General features: G+C 42.8%; 1 protein-coding gene across 3 annotated transcripts in view; it reads left to right on the forward strand.

Annotated features, from left to right (window-relative positions):
• The window catches only part of PI4KB (phosphatidylinositol 4-kinase beta), a 60,795-nt gene that overhangs the window by 10,997 nt on the left and 37,691 nt on the right, over positions 1-12,107 (forward strand). For all 3 annotated transcript variants that reach the window (XM_054010422.1, XM_054010420.1, XM_054010423.1), the window contains exon 3: positions 8,627-9,596. In XM_054010422.1, the coding sequence (XP_053866397.1) occupies positions 8,655-9,596 (942 nt within the window). In that variant the 5' untranslated portion in view covers positions 8,627-8,654. The remainder of the gene's footprint in view (positions 1-8,626; positions 9,597-12,107) is intronic.

Here is a 12,107-nt window from a genome sequence, read left to right on the forward strand (position 1 = left end):
AGACCAGATTACACCACTGTACCGTAGGGCTTGTCTACACTTGAAAAGCTACAGCTGCAGTGTAGACACTATCTATGGTGACGGGAGGGGTTCTCCAGTCAGTGTAGGTAATCCACCTCCCCGAGAGGTGGTATTCTTCCACTGACGTAGCACAGTGTACACTAGAGTTATTAGTGACGTTGCTCAGGGCTGTGCATTTTTCTCACCTCATAGCAACATAGCTGGGTCGACCTAACTTTGTGTAGAGCAGGCTTTGATCTATCCCTGTTAAAAAGAGGTTGGTGATTAATGTTTGCAAATACTTGGAGATGAAAGAGCTAGAGAAGAGCCAATTATTGTTGAAGTGTTTTTGAGAGTAGCAAGTTGATTGAGTTGCTGCTGCAGTTAAATGTGTTCATGGTGGGTCTCAGACTCTGCCTTTTGAGATGATCTGACTTGTTCATAATTTTGCTTAGTCTGGATGTTAAGGTCCCATTTCCAAAGGAGTTGTGCCCCTGCAGCTGTCATTGACCACTGTGAGAGCTGGGGTAGCACAGTACCTCTGAAAATCAGACCACAACATTTTTTATTATGGAAAAATTAATTTTAAAAATAAGTCACTGGATTTACTTATTTTCCATCGCAAGTTATAACTGATGGAGAGGGAATGAAGGAAGGATGGTTTTATGGTACAGACCTGCGAGTCAGGAGATGTGCCTTCCTTTGTGATCTTGGCCAGGTTGCCTCTGTTTCTCCACCCCAGCATGAGATCCTTTCTTCAGAGTGGGGTAGGGAAGCTTAATGAATAAAGGGCTCCAATCCTCTGACAAGTGCTACGGAAGGAGAAAGCAGTAGTAGTTTGCTATTAACAGAGATTTTGGATGCAGAGTTTTTTGTGCAAGGAGTTTGCTGCTAGTCTTTATCCCTCATGTGATTGTGGAGCAGTGATTTATTAGAAGTCATTTCTATCATGTCTTTGATATCATTTGTCATTGTTCCATGCTGCATATCCTGCAGAGTAGATCTGTTTTAATCCAAATTTAGGAGTAACGCCTCGCCCTGGTTGCATGGGCCCCAGACTTGTTACTATTTAAGTAATGCAAAGTTGGCCGAATCAAATCCAGCATAAAATGAAACCTTGCAAAACTGTGAAGAGATGTCAAGCGCTTATAACCCGAGCATTTTTATGAGTCAGACTGTAGCAGAAACTTCAGCCCACTTGTCAAACTATTTGGAGCTCTGTCCTGATCTGAGGTTCACATAATGCATTATTAGTGCAAACTTGCAAAACCAGCCACTGTGCTTGTGCTGAAATGGATTTTATGAGGTACTTGGTGCTGAGTATCTAAGTGGGATCAAGCCACTGGTGAAGTGTCTCTTTAGCTGATACTCTGTCTGGCTCCTACAATAGAGCATAAAACCCCTGCACAATTATTGATTGAGAAAAGGAGCTACTGGGCAGGTGCATTAGAGTTTTGGTGTATTGCTTTGATGCATGTGTGGGGTGACCCTATTGATTCAGTGGGGAAAAAGCTGGATTAATTTTACATGGTGTCCACAGATCTATCAACTACAAGTTTCCTTTGACCTTGATGTGGCAGACCACAAAGGCTCAGAAAGACACATCGACTACGATTCTTATATTAAGGAGTCCCTGAGTACTCATTGACAGTCCATCCTTTCCTTTTCCTGTCCTATGTTTTTACATTGTACTCCCTGGAGTGCAGGCTAGTGGGACTCAGGACTCCTGGGTGCCGTTATTGGCTCTACCTGTCTCTCATGGGCACATTCCGTGGTTCTTAGTACCACAAAAACTGTGCTGCACTGTGAATGCTTTCGTTGGGTATTGTGGGAGAATCTGTCCTTCTTTTCTGGGGATTTATAGAGGAAAGGAACAAACCTGGGAATTCACACAATGCAGCTAGTTCCAGGTAGCCATGCTTCTCATTTCAGCATCTAGCCTGGACCTTACAAGTGTCATAGCATGGGTCACACTCTGGGTTGGACCCCATATTGTAACACCAGTTGGGATGCAGGTCAGATTCAGAAACGAGGAGGTGACTGCCTGGAACCTACTGGCCAAAGAATTGATAAATTAAGCCTGTACTTAAGTGCTTTGCTGGATCAGGGCCAGAGGCAGGTTCAAGACTCTAATACTAGCCTCCTCTCCCCATTCACACTATCACCGTTGGTGTGGAAACCCTTTCGTCTGTGCATCTCCTGGCCCCCAGAATAGCCTCCCTTCATCTCTCCGCCTCGCTGACTTCCCATCTCACACAAAATCTCAACTGAAAAACATCACCTCTCCTTCTTGTGCCTCTTAATCTTGCTCTTCCTCTGCTATTTATTATTTAAATTTATTCTTCGGCTTGCAAGGGTTAGATTTTTATCGGTACGTGTTGATTTCATCGGACGCACCGAAACTGATGGAAAGAACATTTCCATCCATGATGATAGAGATTGACAGCTAGGCAGAGTAGGTAAAATGCTGCTTGAGGAGTTTGATTTAAGGCTATTCACTTTGTATTATTTGATGTGTGATTTTGTGTTTTAACAATTATAAAGCTGTGACTTTCTGAATCTCAGCATCTACTCTTCTTAATGGTCTGACCATCCATAATTTCCCACAACTGTGAACATTTAAATGAATGAAAATTGGGGGGAAATGCTTAAAACTCAGTTTTGTGAAATTTTGAAAATTTAAATTGATAAAAGTGGGGGAAAAAATTCTTAATAAATATCAGTATTATCCTTTGAAATTATGAAAGGATAAAAATGGAATTCTGCCAAATCTACATTTTTTGTGAGTACAGTTTGTGAGGAAAAACAGCACAGAAGATGTTTTGTTGTAGAACAGGGTGCAGCCTTAAGGGCAGAGTCTGTCCCTTGAGCATGTCTGGCTTTTGAATGGATGAGACATGTATATCGTGTTCAGGTTTAATCCAGTTCAGCCAGGTGTGAAAATGGATGGCAATCCATCTGTGTTGATGCCGAGAGAAGAATTTTTCTCCTATTAAAGGAATTTCTTACTAGAACGAGAAAGATGCATTCTCAGATAGGAATAATTTATAATAGTCTTTGTTTAAATGCTGCTTATAGCATTCTGCTACAGCCTCCCTATGTGAGCTTGGGCTAGTTGCTTCCCTCTGTGCCTCAGTTTCCCACCTTTTAAAGTAAGAATAGCATCTTCAGGGGAAGTTCCAAGGATTAATATTTGTAAAGCACTTTCCGATCCACAGAAAAGTGCAGTGGCAATGCAGAGAGTTGATATAGTGTAGGTAGAATTGAAAATGAAGTCTTGATTCAGTGTTCACTGAAATTGCTTTATTCCCCCCCTTCCCTGTCCCGATTAGTGTGTTCTGAAAAATATCTGGAGCTGGAATGAGATGCAATAAATCATGAATGCTGAGGAAAACAAAAAGCAACACTGTGTAATAGAGACCAGATGTCTTATTGACTCTCCATCCAGTATTCCTGTTTCCTTGCCAGTTGTAATGCTACAGTGCTAATAGTCTTTATTCAAGGCAGGCAGGACTGGGACATTTTAAAAAAAATGTGATCAATCTGTCCCAGGTCTCCCTAAGATCTTACAAGGAATCACAAAAAAACAATGCACTTCAAGGGCTTTGTTAACATTTCACTGCTTCGTGTATGAAATTCTATATTAATTGGGCGCTTTCCTTTCTTTTGTGTTAAATCGCTGACTTCTGTGGAGTTCCACCGGGTGGAAATCGTGGGTGAAGTAGGAACCACAAGAATTCAGTTCAGGTTGCTTTCTAGATTATATTGCTTCATTGTGTGTAGCGAGCTGATGGGTTTGTTATCCTAATGAGCACAGTGATTTAGAATGGGGGAGCTACGCTGAGGTCTCAAAGCTGCAAACTGAGCTAAATAGCACATTGTAATATGTTTAACCAACTGTTGAGAACCACAGAAAAATATAGAGGAGGATGAAGGCAGACAATGCATGCATTCCCTAGTTGGGATGTTATGGAGCATTTAGAGAGGGAGATACTTCTTTGGCTTTCTCCAAACTGTCCCAATTACAGACGAATCACTGACTAAAGCAGGTGCAAGATGGTTGATCTAGATTGTGTCCGGGAGATACAGAAAGAAGTTAGACAATCCTGGCTTTAAACTTTAGTTCTAAGAACGAAAGAAATGCCCTGCACTGGTTCCAGTGCTAGAACTGCCCTGGGGAGGGGACCCAGTAGGCCTGTGTGTTGAATTTGGCTCTTAGTTCTCTAATCCAAGCTGAACCCTAGGGTGACCAGACAGCAAGTGTTGAAAATCAGGATGAGAGTGGGGGGTAATAGGAGCCTATATAAGAAAAAGACCCCAAAATTGGGACTGTTCCTATAAAATCAGGACATCTGGTCACCCTACTGAACCCACTGAGCGGTTGCAAGTCTCTTGCCATCTTTCTCCTTTTGTTGCTGATTTAGCACCGCTTATAAGCAGCGCCTTTTGTTGCGTTGTTCCTGAGCAAGCATTGCTTCCCAAAGAGAAGGCTTTTGGGCTGTGGGGGGGTGATAAAGGATTTGGGGAATTTTTCTGGGCTTTGCAGTTGCTGCATTTCGAGATTTACACAGTGATGGAAGCCACCATGTGCCTTGATGGGAATCTAGATGGCATGTATAAAGCTGTTCTAGATGACACACTGGGTGCAGTAGCCCAAGTCATGGAAGCTTTAAGGGGGTTTTACAGCTCAGCATTTCAGTGTGATCGTTTTCTTGTCTCTAATGATTCTGGAACATGACATAGGTGTTCTGGGCCGTTCGAATAAATTAAAGAGAAAAATCTTAAACATTTCTATTTCTAATAGGATCCACTGAGCATGCACACCTTTATGACCCTTTAACCAGGGACCATCTTATGGTTTTGGGAAGAAGGTGCTGCTCAGAGGGTGTAGAAATCAGACCATGGAGTTGCTTCCTTATCTGGACCTGTTGCTAGATGGTGTATTTTACTCCCTTCCAGATCTTCGTTTGGCTGATGTGTTGCAAAGCTAGTACAGAATAATACCTCTTACTCTGCTATGCCTAATACTGGCCCTTGCTATTTTATTTGTAGTACAGCAACCCTCCATTGCGCTAGATACTGTATGTACATGTAGTAAGGGACTATACCTGTTCTGGAGTGCAGAATAGACAAGACAGCTTTTTGGGCATTAGGGGGAGTGAGATGGAGGGGGACTGAAACACAGGGAGATGAAGTGATTGGCTCAGGGTCACACACAGCTGGGAACTGAGCTTAGATCTTCTGAGTCTCAGTCCAATGTCTTAACCGCATGGCCAGGCTTCCTTCCTAGCTTTCATATACTTAAGTTTAAAATAAGCTTGTGGGAAAGCAGTTGTTTAATTGGATCCCTGTAGTATTTTTCCTCTACAACCTAACAAGAAACTTGTCAAAAGCATTTCTCTGCATCAAAAAAAAACAAAAAACAAACCCAACCAAACAAAAAAAAACAGAGTGTCTGGGACTATAAAAGCCCTCTGTGATTGTATGTTAGATTGTTATATTAGTCAGGGATGACTGGTTAGCATGGTATAAAAGGTACTTTTGCACTCGGCATGTGGGGTTGGGCTTTAACAAATGCCACCGCTGATTTTTTTATTAGTCGGTGTTTGTCATCCCAGTTGGCTTGATGTTAACATTTTAAGGATTCCAGCTTGCAGAGATCCCTTGGAATGGCTTCCCCCTGTTGTAGGCAAACTACAATACCTGCTTTTGTGCTACAGTCATAGTCCTTTGTTGAAATATAGAGGAAGAGCTTTCCCTTGTCCATGTATTGGTAGTGTTGAGTTTTCATTGGGCAAAGCAGAGCTAATTAAGGAGGGAAAATAACTTTCTTGAGTTTTCTGGATGGTTAGGATCTAATTACCACAAGCATTCAAAGCATGTGTGGTAGGCACCAAAGGAAATGGCGCACACACAGGAAAAGTAACTTACAAATGCTGTGTATGTTACTTCTGTTCAGAAGGGGTGAAAGATGCAGTTACATCGCTTCAAATGGCTAGAAAGATTGATATGACCTTGCTGAGATTCGGTCAAACTTCATTTACCCAGAAGTTAGAACTAAAGCAGTTCTTCTGTTAAAAGAAGAGAAAATCTTCATTTTACAGAAATAGATAAGTTAATGGCTAAGCATTTTTCAGGTATTTAAAAGGGTGTCATAAGGAGGAGGGAGAAAACTTGTTCACCTTAGCCTCTAAGGATAGAACAAGAAGCAGTGGGTTTAAACCACAGCAAGGGAGCTCTAAGTTGGACATTAGGAAAAAGTTCCTAACTGTCAGGGTGGTTAAACACTGGAATAAATTGCCTAGGGAGGTTGTGGAATCTCAATCTCTGGAGATATTTAAGAGTTGGTTAGATAAATGTCTATCAGGGATGGTCTAGACAGTATTTGGTCCTGCCATTCGGGCAGGGGACTGGACTCAATGACCTCTCGAGGTCCCTTCCAGTCCTAGAATCTATGAATCCCTATATTACTTGTATTCAATTCCAGTATTTGAAAAGAAACTCTGGGATATTTTTGCCGATGAATTCATCCCTCCTCTCTCATCATGGCAAGCCAAGGACAATAAGAGGGGAATGTAATTATTAGAACTTTACCTAAGTGAGAAAGAGGATGGTCCAGTGGTTAGGGTACTAGCCTAGGCCTTGGAGACCTGCATTCAAGTCCCTGCTCTGCCCCAGACTTCCTCTATGACTTTGAGGAGTCACTTAGCTTCTCTGTACCTCAGTTCCTTATCTGTAAAATGAGAAGACTAGTTCTTTCCTACCTTGCGGGTGTTGAGGATAAATGCAGACTGTGAGGCTGAACTCGGATACAAGGGGACTTAATAAGTACCTTAGATAGAAAATCTTCCCATCAGCCGTGGGGTGTGAGTAGATATTCCCATTACACAGATGGGGGAAATGGAGGTACAGAAAGTTGAAAGGATTCTCCCAATGCTAAGGGCGCAGCACTGGATCTAGTTTTAATTCCTTAGACGGGGGAAAATCCAGACCGCTATACTCTTTTGAACAGACCCCAACATCTTTGTATTTACTTACTATTATCATTATAGTTTTTTGTTTTTGTTTTCATTATTTTCTCTGGAGTTTGGACCTTGACTATATCTTGACCAAGAAATTTGGGCCTTGACACACAATAGACTACCTCTGCCTTAGATGTTAAGCTTCGGTTGGACAGTTACAGTAAACAATCTGCCTTACGAAAACTAACTTAAGGCCCTCTCCTTAATTTGTTTCAGGATTATCTTCTGAATCTACAAAGAGCAATGGCTTTTTTCTTAAAGGTGGGTGGGGAAGAAGAAGAATAGATCTTCTGACAGCATGTGGATGTAACCATGTGATGAGTTGCGCTCAAGTGATTTATGTCATGGATTAGCAGATAAACATGGTATTCAAAAACAAATAAACCAAGTAATTAAATTAGCAGGAAAGTCTCTTGTCCTAGGCCCTGTGCCCTGCCAGTAAGGATTTTGCAGGCTGTAAGTATGGAGACCGGGGTCAGATTGGGAATGGAGAAGCTGAAAACTGTTCAGTGAACTCTTTCCACAGCAAATAATTCTACTGGGTTTGGATGTGACTGTGAGGGGGCAGGAAATAGGTATCCTACCAAAATACTTATGCATTTGAAGAAGGTGGTGTTACTATATGGTGATTGATTGCTATCTTCTTGTACAGTATAAGCAAGGAAAGGAAAGTGGTCAGAACTGCAATAACAAACATTTATTGAAAGGAATGTCTGTTTTAAAAAAAATATATTTCCTCTTGGCACTGGGTTTCTTTATTTCTGGTTGACTGTAGTAGGATACATTGTTGCAGTTATGATTGAGATGACAAAAGTAGGAAGTGTTTCCAACTCTTAGTTTTAGCTTTATTTAAAAAAAAAAAAAGTAATATTAAAAATGAGTGAATTGTAGGGGGCGGGGCATAGCCCAGGCATCTGAATATGGGGCTTGGAGCAGGAATTCTTGTTCTAATTGTAGTTCTTGCAAATCATTTAGTCTCAATTTCTCAGTGTAATACAGGGATAACACTTACCTACCTCCCAGGAGTGTCAGGCGACTTAACGTTCAAAGTGCTAGGTAAGCGCTAAGCATTAATCTGTCACAAGGGGAAATTAACATGATAAAAGCTGAGCGGGGAGGGATTTATTACGTTCTAGTTATGAACAAAGCGCATTGGATACACCCAGCTGGGCGTATAAAGCCATAATCCCATTAATGGCTACGTAACCTTGCAAAATTCCTTTAGTGTGAGGTATAAAGAGTTTCCTGGTTATTTTCTTTTGCTTTTTGCAAATCAAGGCTGTGCAGAAATGGCCTTGAGAAGTAGTCTAAAGGCCAAATGTGATCTACTTCAAGATAAGCCTCATTGCTGTAAATTGTACATATACTAGAGGTTTTCCCTATTGTAGTTGCACCAATGGGCGTGCCATCCCTATGCAGACAAGACCCTAGTCAAAAAATGTTCACACCAGATTGTCTCAACTCTAAATATCTTCTGAGGTACATCCCAAAAAGAGTGCACCACATGCACCTAGCAGGCTCGGCAGCAGGTTAATGGGCAGATGCGCTCTCTCCCCTTCCCAGAATGGTGCCATTGACTACCTTTCACGTTGCTTTCATTTCAGCTTTGAAGCGTGCAGACCTGCCACTGCTATGGGTGACGCTATTGTAGACGCAGCCCCTGGGACAGCGGTGGATCAGTTATCCGGCCCAGTGCTGCAAGGAAATGGAGGGACTCCTCTCAGCGTCATCAGAGAAGGCGTTGGGGAGTTGGCGGTTATCGACCCTGAGGTGGCGAAGAAAGCCTGTGAAGAGGTCCTGGAGAAGGTCAAGCTGATGCATGGGGTCTCCTCAGACAGTGTGGCTAAATCAGATGATGGCAATGAAACGGAGAGTGCTCCACGGACCAACCTGGAACTAGTCAATGGAGACGTCAGAGATGGCTGTGAAATCAAATGCTTGGATGACCCACCTGGCACGCCTTCCAGGATCCGGGAGGAGGACGAGACCATAGCCAACACAGTGAAAAGCGCCCGGAGGCGGCAGAAGAACAACTCGGCTAAGCAGTCCTGGCTGCTCCGGCTCTTTGAATCCAAACTCTTTGATATCTCCATGGCCATTTCATACTTGTACAATTCGAAAGAGCCGGGAGTACAAGCTTATATTGGAAATAGGTTGTTTTGCTTTAGGAATGAGGAGGTGGACTTCTACCTGCCACAGCTTCTAAACATGTACATCCATATGGATGAAGATGTTGGCGATGCTATCAAACCCTACATTGTACACCGCTGTCGGCAAAGCATCAACTTTTCCCTCCAGTGTGCCCTGCTCCTGGGTGCCTACTCCTCGGACATGCACATCTCAACTCAGCGACACTCCCGTGGGACCAAGCTGCGGAAGCTCATTCTTTCTGATGAGTTGAAGCCAGCTCACAAAAAGAGGGAGCTGCCGTCTCTGAGCCCGGCGGCTGACATGGGGTTGTCACCTTCCAAAAGGACTCACCAGAGGTCCAAGTCAGACGCCACAGCTAGCATCAGCCTGAGCAGCAATTTGAAACGGACCGCCAGCAATCCCAAAGTTGAGAGCGAGGATGAGGTAATGTTGGAGTCTCTTTAAAATGCAACCTCTCTGTGAAGGGTGTGTCCACAACAGTATATGTGCAATTGAGCCTCATCTCATAACTCTTCCTCTGCTAGAGATTTTTATATTAACCAGTGCAAATGGTATACATTTCATTTACTTTTTTTCCCCCAAGCAAAGTGGCATTATGTGCTGTAGCCATGGTTGGAAAACGTAGAACCCGTTCGTGCAGGAAATCTCTTCTGTAATAAAAGAAAATACTTTGCCCTTCTCTAATGCCTTTTCTCTGAGGGTCCTACAGGTGCCTTTACAAAGATAGGTAAGTATCGTTCCCCTGCTTTACTGATGGGGAAGCTAGGAAAGGAAGGATGACCTTATGGTTAAGGTAGTAGGCTGGGATTCAGGAGCTCTGGGTTCAGTTTCCAAGCCACAGATTTCCTGTAGGACCTTGGGCAAGTCATTTAATCTTCATCTTCATTTTGTTGTCTGTACAAAGGGAGACAACTGTTTCCTACCTTACAAGGGTTCTTGGAAAGATAAACTTCTTATTGTTTGAGGTGTTCCAATTCAACAAGAATGGGCCCATATAAGTAGGTAGTTAAGTACATAGTGATTTAGTGCTAGAGTTAAGAATAGGACCTAGGCTCCTATTCCCCAGCTCTGAGCCCTACCTGGCTCCTATTACAGGGAAGTCCCCTGTAAATTTATACAGGAATGCTTTGCGCTTGTTAGTTATAGCTACTGTAGCTGGCCTCGTGACCATTGTTCATATGAATGAGTCTCCCAATGATCAGTCTTTTCTCTGATAAATTGGTTAATCAATATGATCAGCATGTCTGTAAACTACAGCTGGAGGCTCATCTTGGGTTGCTCATTCCCTGAAGTTTTTGTTTTGAATTGGTGCATTCGGGCTTGCTGTTGGTGACCCTGAGCGCTCATCTTGGGAGGAACATTGGTATGAAATTGCAGCCTTGATGCAAAGCACAGAATGAATATGTCAAGCCTCTGCTGAACTTTCATTCCCTGTCTCTGTCATTTGCATCAAGGAAGGAGTTGCAGAGAGATTCAGAACAGAGGGGTTGTTAATATCCAAGATCGGTGGGAATGCACCTGTAGCTGAATGCATCAGGCAGGGGAAGGGAAGGCCCCCAATTTCAGCACAGAGTGGCTGCCCTTCATAGTCACCTCTGAGGAGGATTCCATCGAGGTATTCAAAAATAATCCTGTGCAAAACAAAACTGCCTGTGTGCAGATAAGCCCAGACAACTCCTCCAGGTCTAGTCCCATTCACTGTCCAAAATGAATGTCTGATGCAAATGCCTTTGCTTTTGAGAAGAGAGCCATGGCGTTTTTATATTGGCTGACTCTCTTGTTCCACAAATTGCCTATTGTAATCGGTCCTCCTTTTCCTCCCAGCCATAAAGCCGAGGAAACCCAAACTGTGTTATGCTGGAAGAGTTAGGCTATGTGCGAGGCTATGCCAATTTGCAGTGTCTTGTGTTAATGCAGTTTAATGCTAAACAGTATTGAATCAGGACTAAATCAAACTTGCATGCACATGTACATTTCCATGTCATACTTCTTCCAGACCTGAATGGCTCTCACAGGCCTTGTGACTGGCTGGGTGACACTGGTTATTTTTAAGTGTAGAGAAGTTATGCATGTAGACATGGATTTCATATAGCCTTTGCAACCATATTGTTGCCTCTCTGAGTGCTTTATCTGTTTGCCAGGTACTGCGTGTATTTCTGATGTTTTATTTTGAGCTACATTTCTTACAAAGGAATCTAGACTCCCCTACATCCATTTCACAGGTCTGGCAGATAGTCTTTCATAACAAAAGGATAAAGCTGTATCCTTGGTTTTTGAGGGAGGGAAAGGAGAAGAAAAATATGGTAATCTGAGCTTTATTACATTGCTTTCAAATGACCTTGATGTTTTCTCCCCATGTTCTTTTGGAAACCAAGGTAATGAGGAGTGCAAGTCTTCTGGGCGAAAGACCAGGGAGTTGAGGTGTAGAGTGCAGATCTGTGAGGTGTGCTCAACAAATTGGAGAGAAGCAATGCATCACTTCCTCTGTCTTAACTCAAGCAGTTGAAATACTCTCTTGGGGTAGTGAATCATCTAACCAGAAGGGATGATTAAACAGCTGGCAGAGAATTAGGCTTGTTACACCTATACATTACTCCACAGGTTCAAATCACAGCAGGGCTGACTCAGCCCTTGGTCTTTCCAAGACAGATGAAAATTTAATTCCATGCTTTCTCTGAATGTAGGTCTGTTTTTCAAAGTCTCCTCTGAATACTAGACAACCAAGTTCCTCTCTGCTCTGTCTAGACACTAAAGATCTTGTGATTGTTTCTGTAACAGCAGGGAGTTTAGCTGACATCCTTGGCTAATGATCCCCATCCCCTCTGTTATGCAGTCTGTTTTGTGAATGCCAGAGGGGGCCTTGTAATTCTTGTATGTATAGAACTTGTGAAAGTTTTTTTGTGAGCCTTCAAGAAAGAGGCTCCACAGAAACAT

This window comes from Malaclemys terrapin, chromosome 21, assembly GCF_027887155.1.
Source record: "Malaclemys terrapin pileata isolate rMalTer1 chromosome 21, rMalTer1.hap1, whole genome shotgun sequence".
In the NCBI taxonomy this organism is placed as follows: domain Eukaryota; kingdom Metazoa; phylum Chordata; order Testudines; family Emydidae; genus Malaclemys; species Malaclemys terrapin.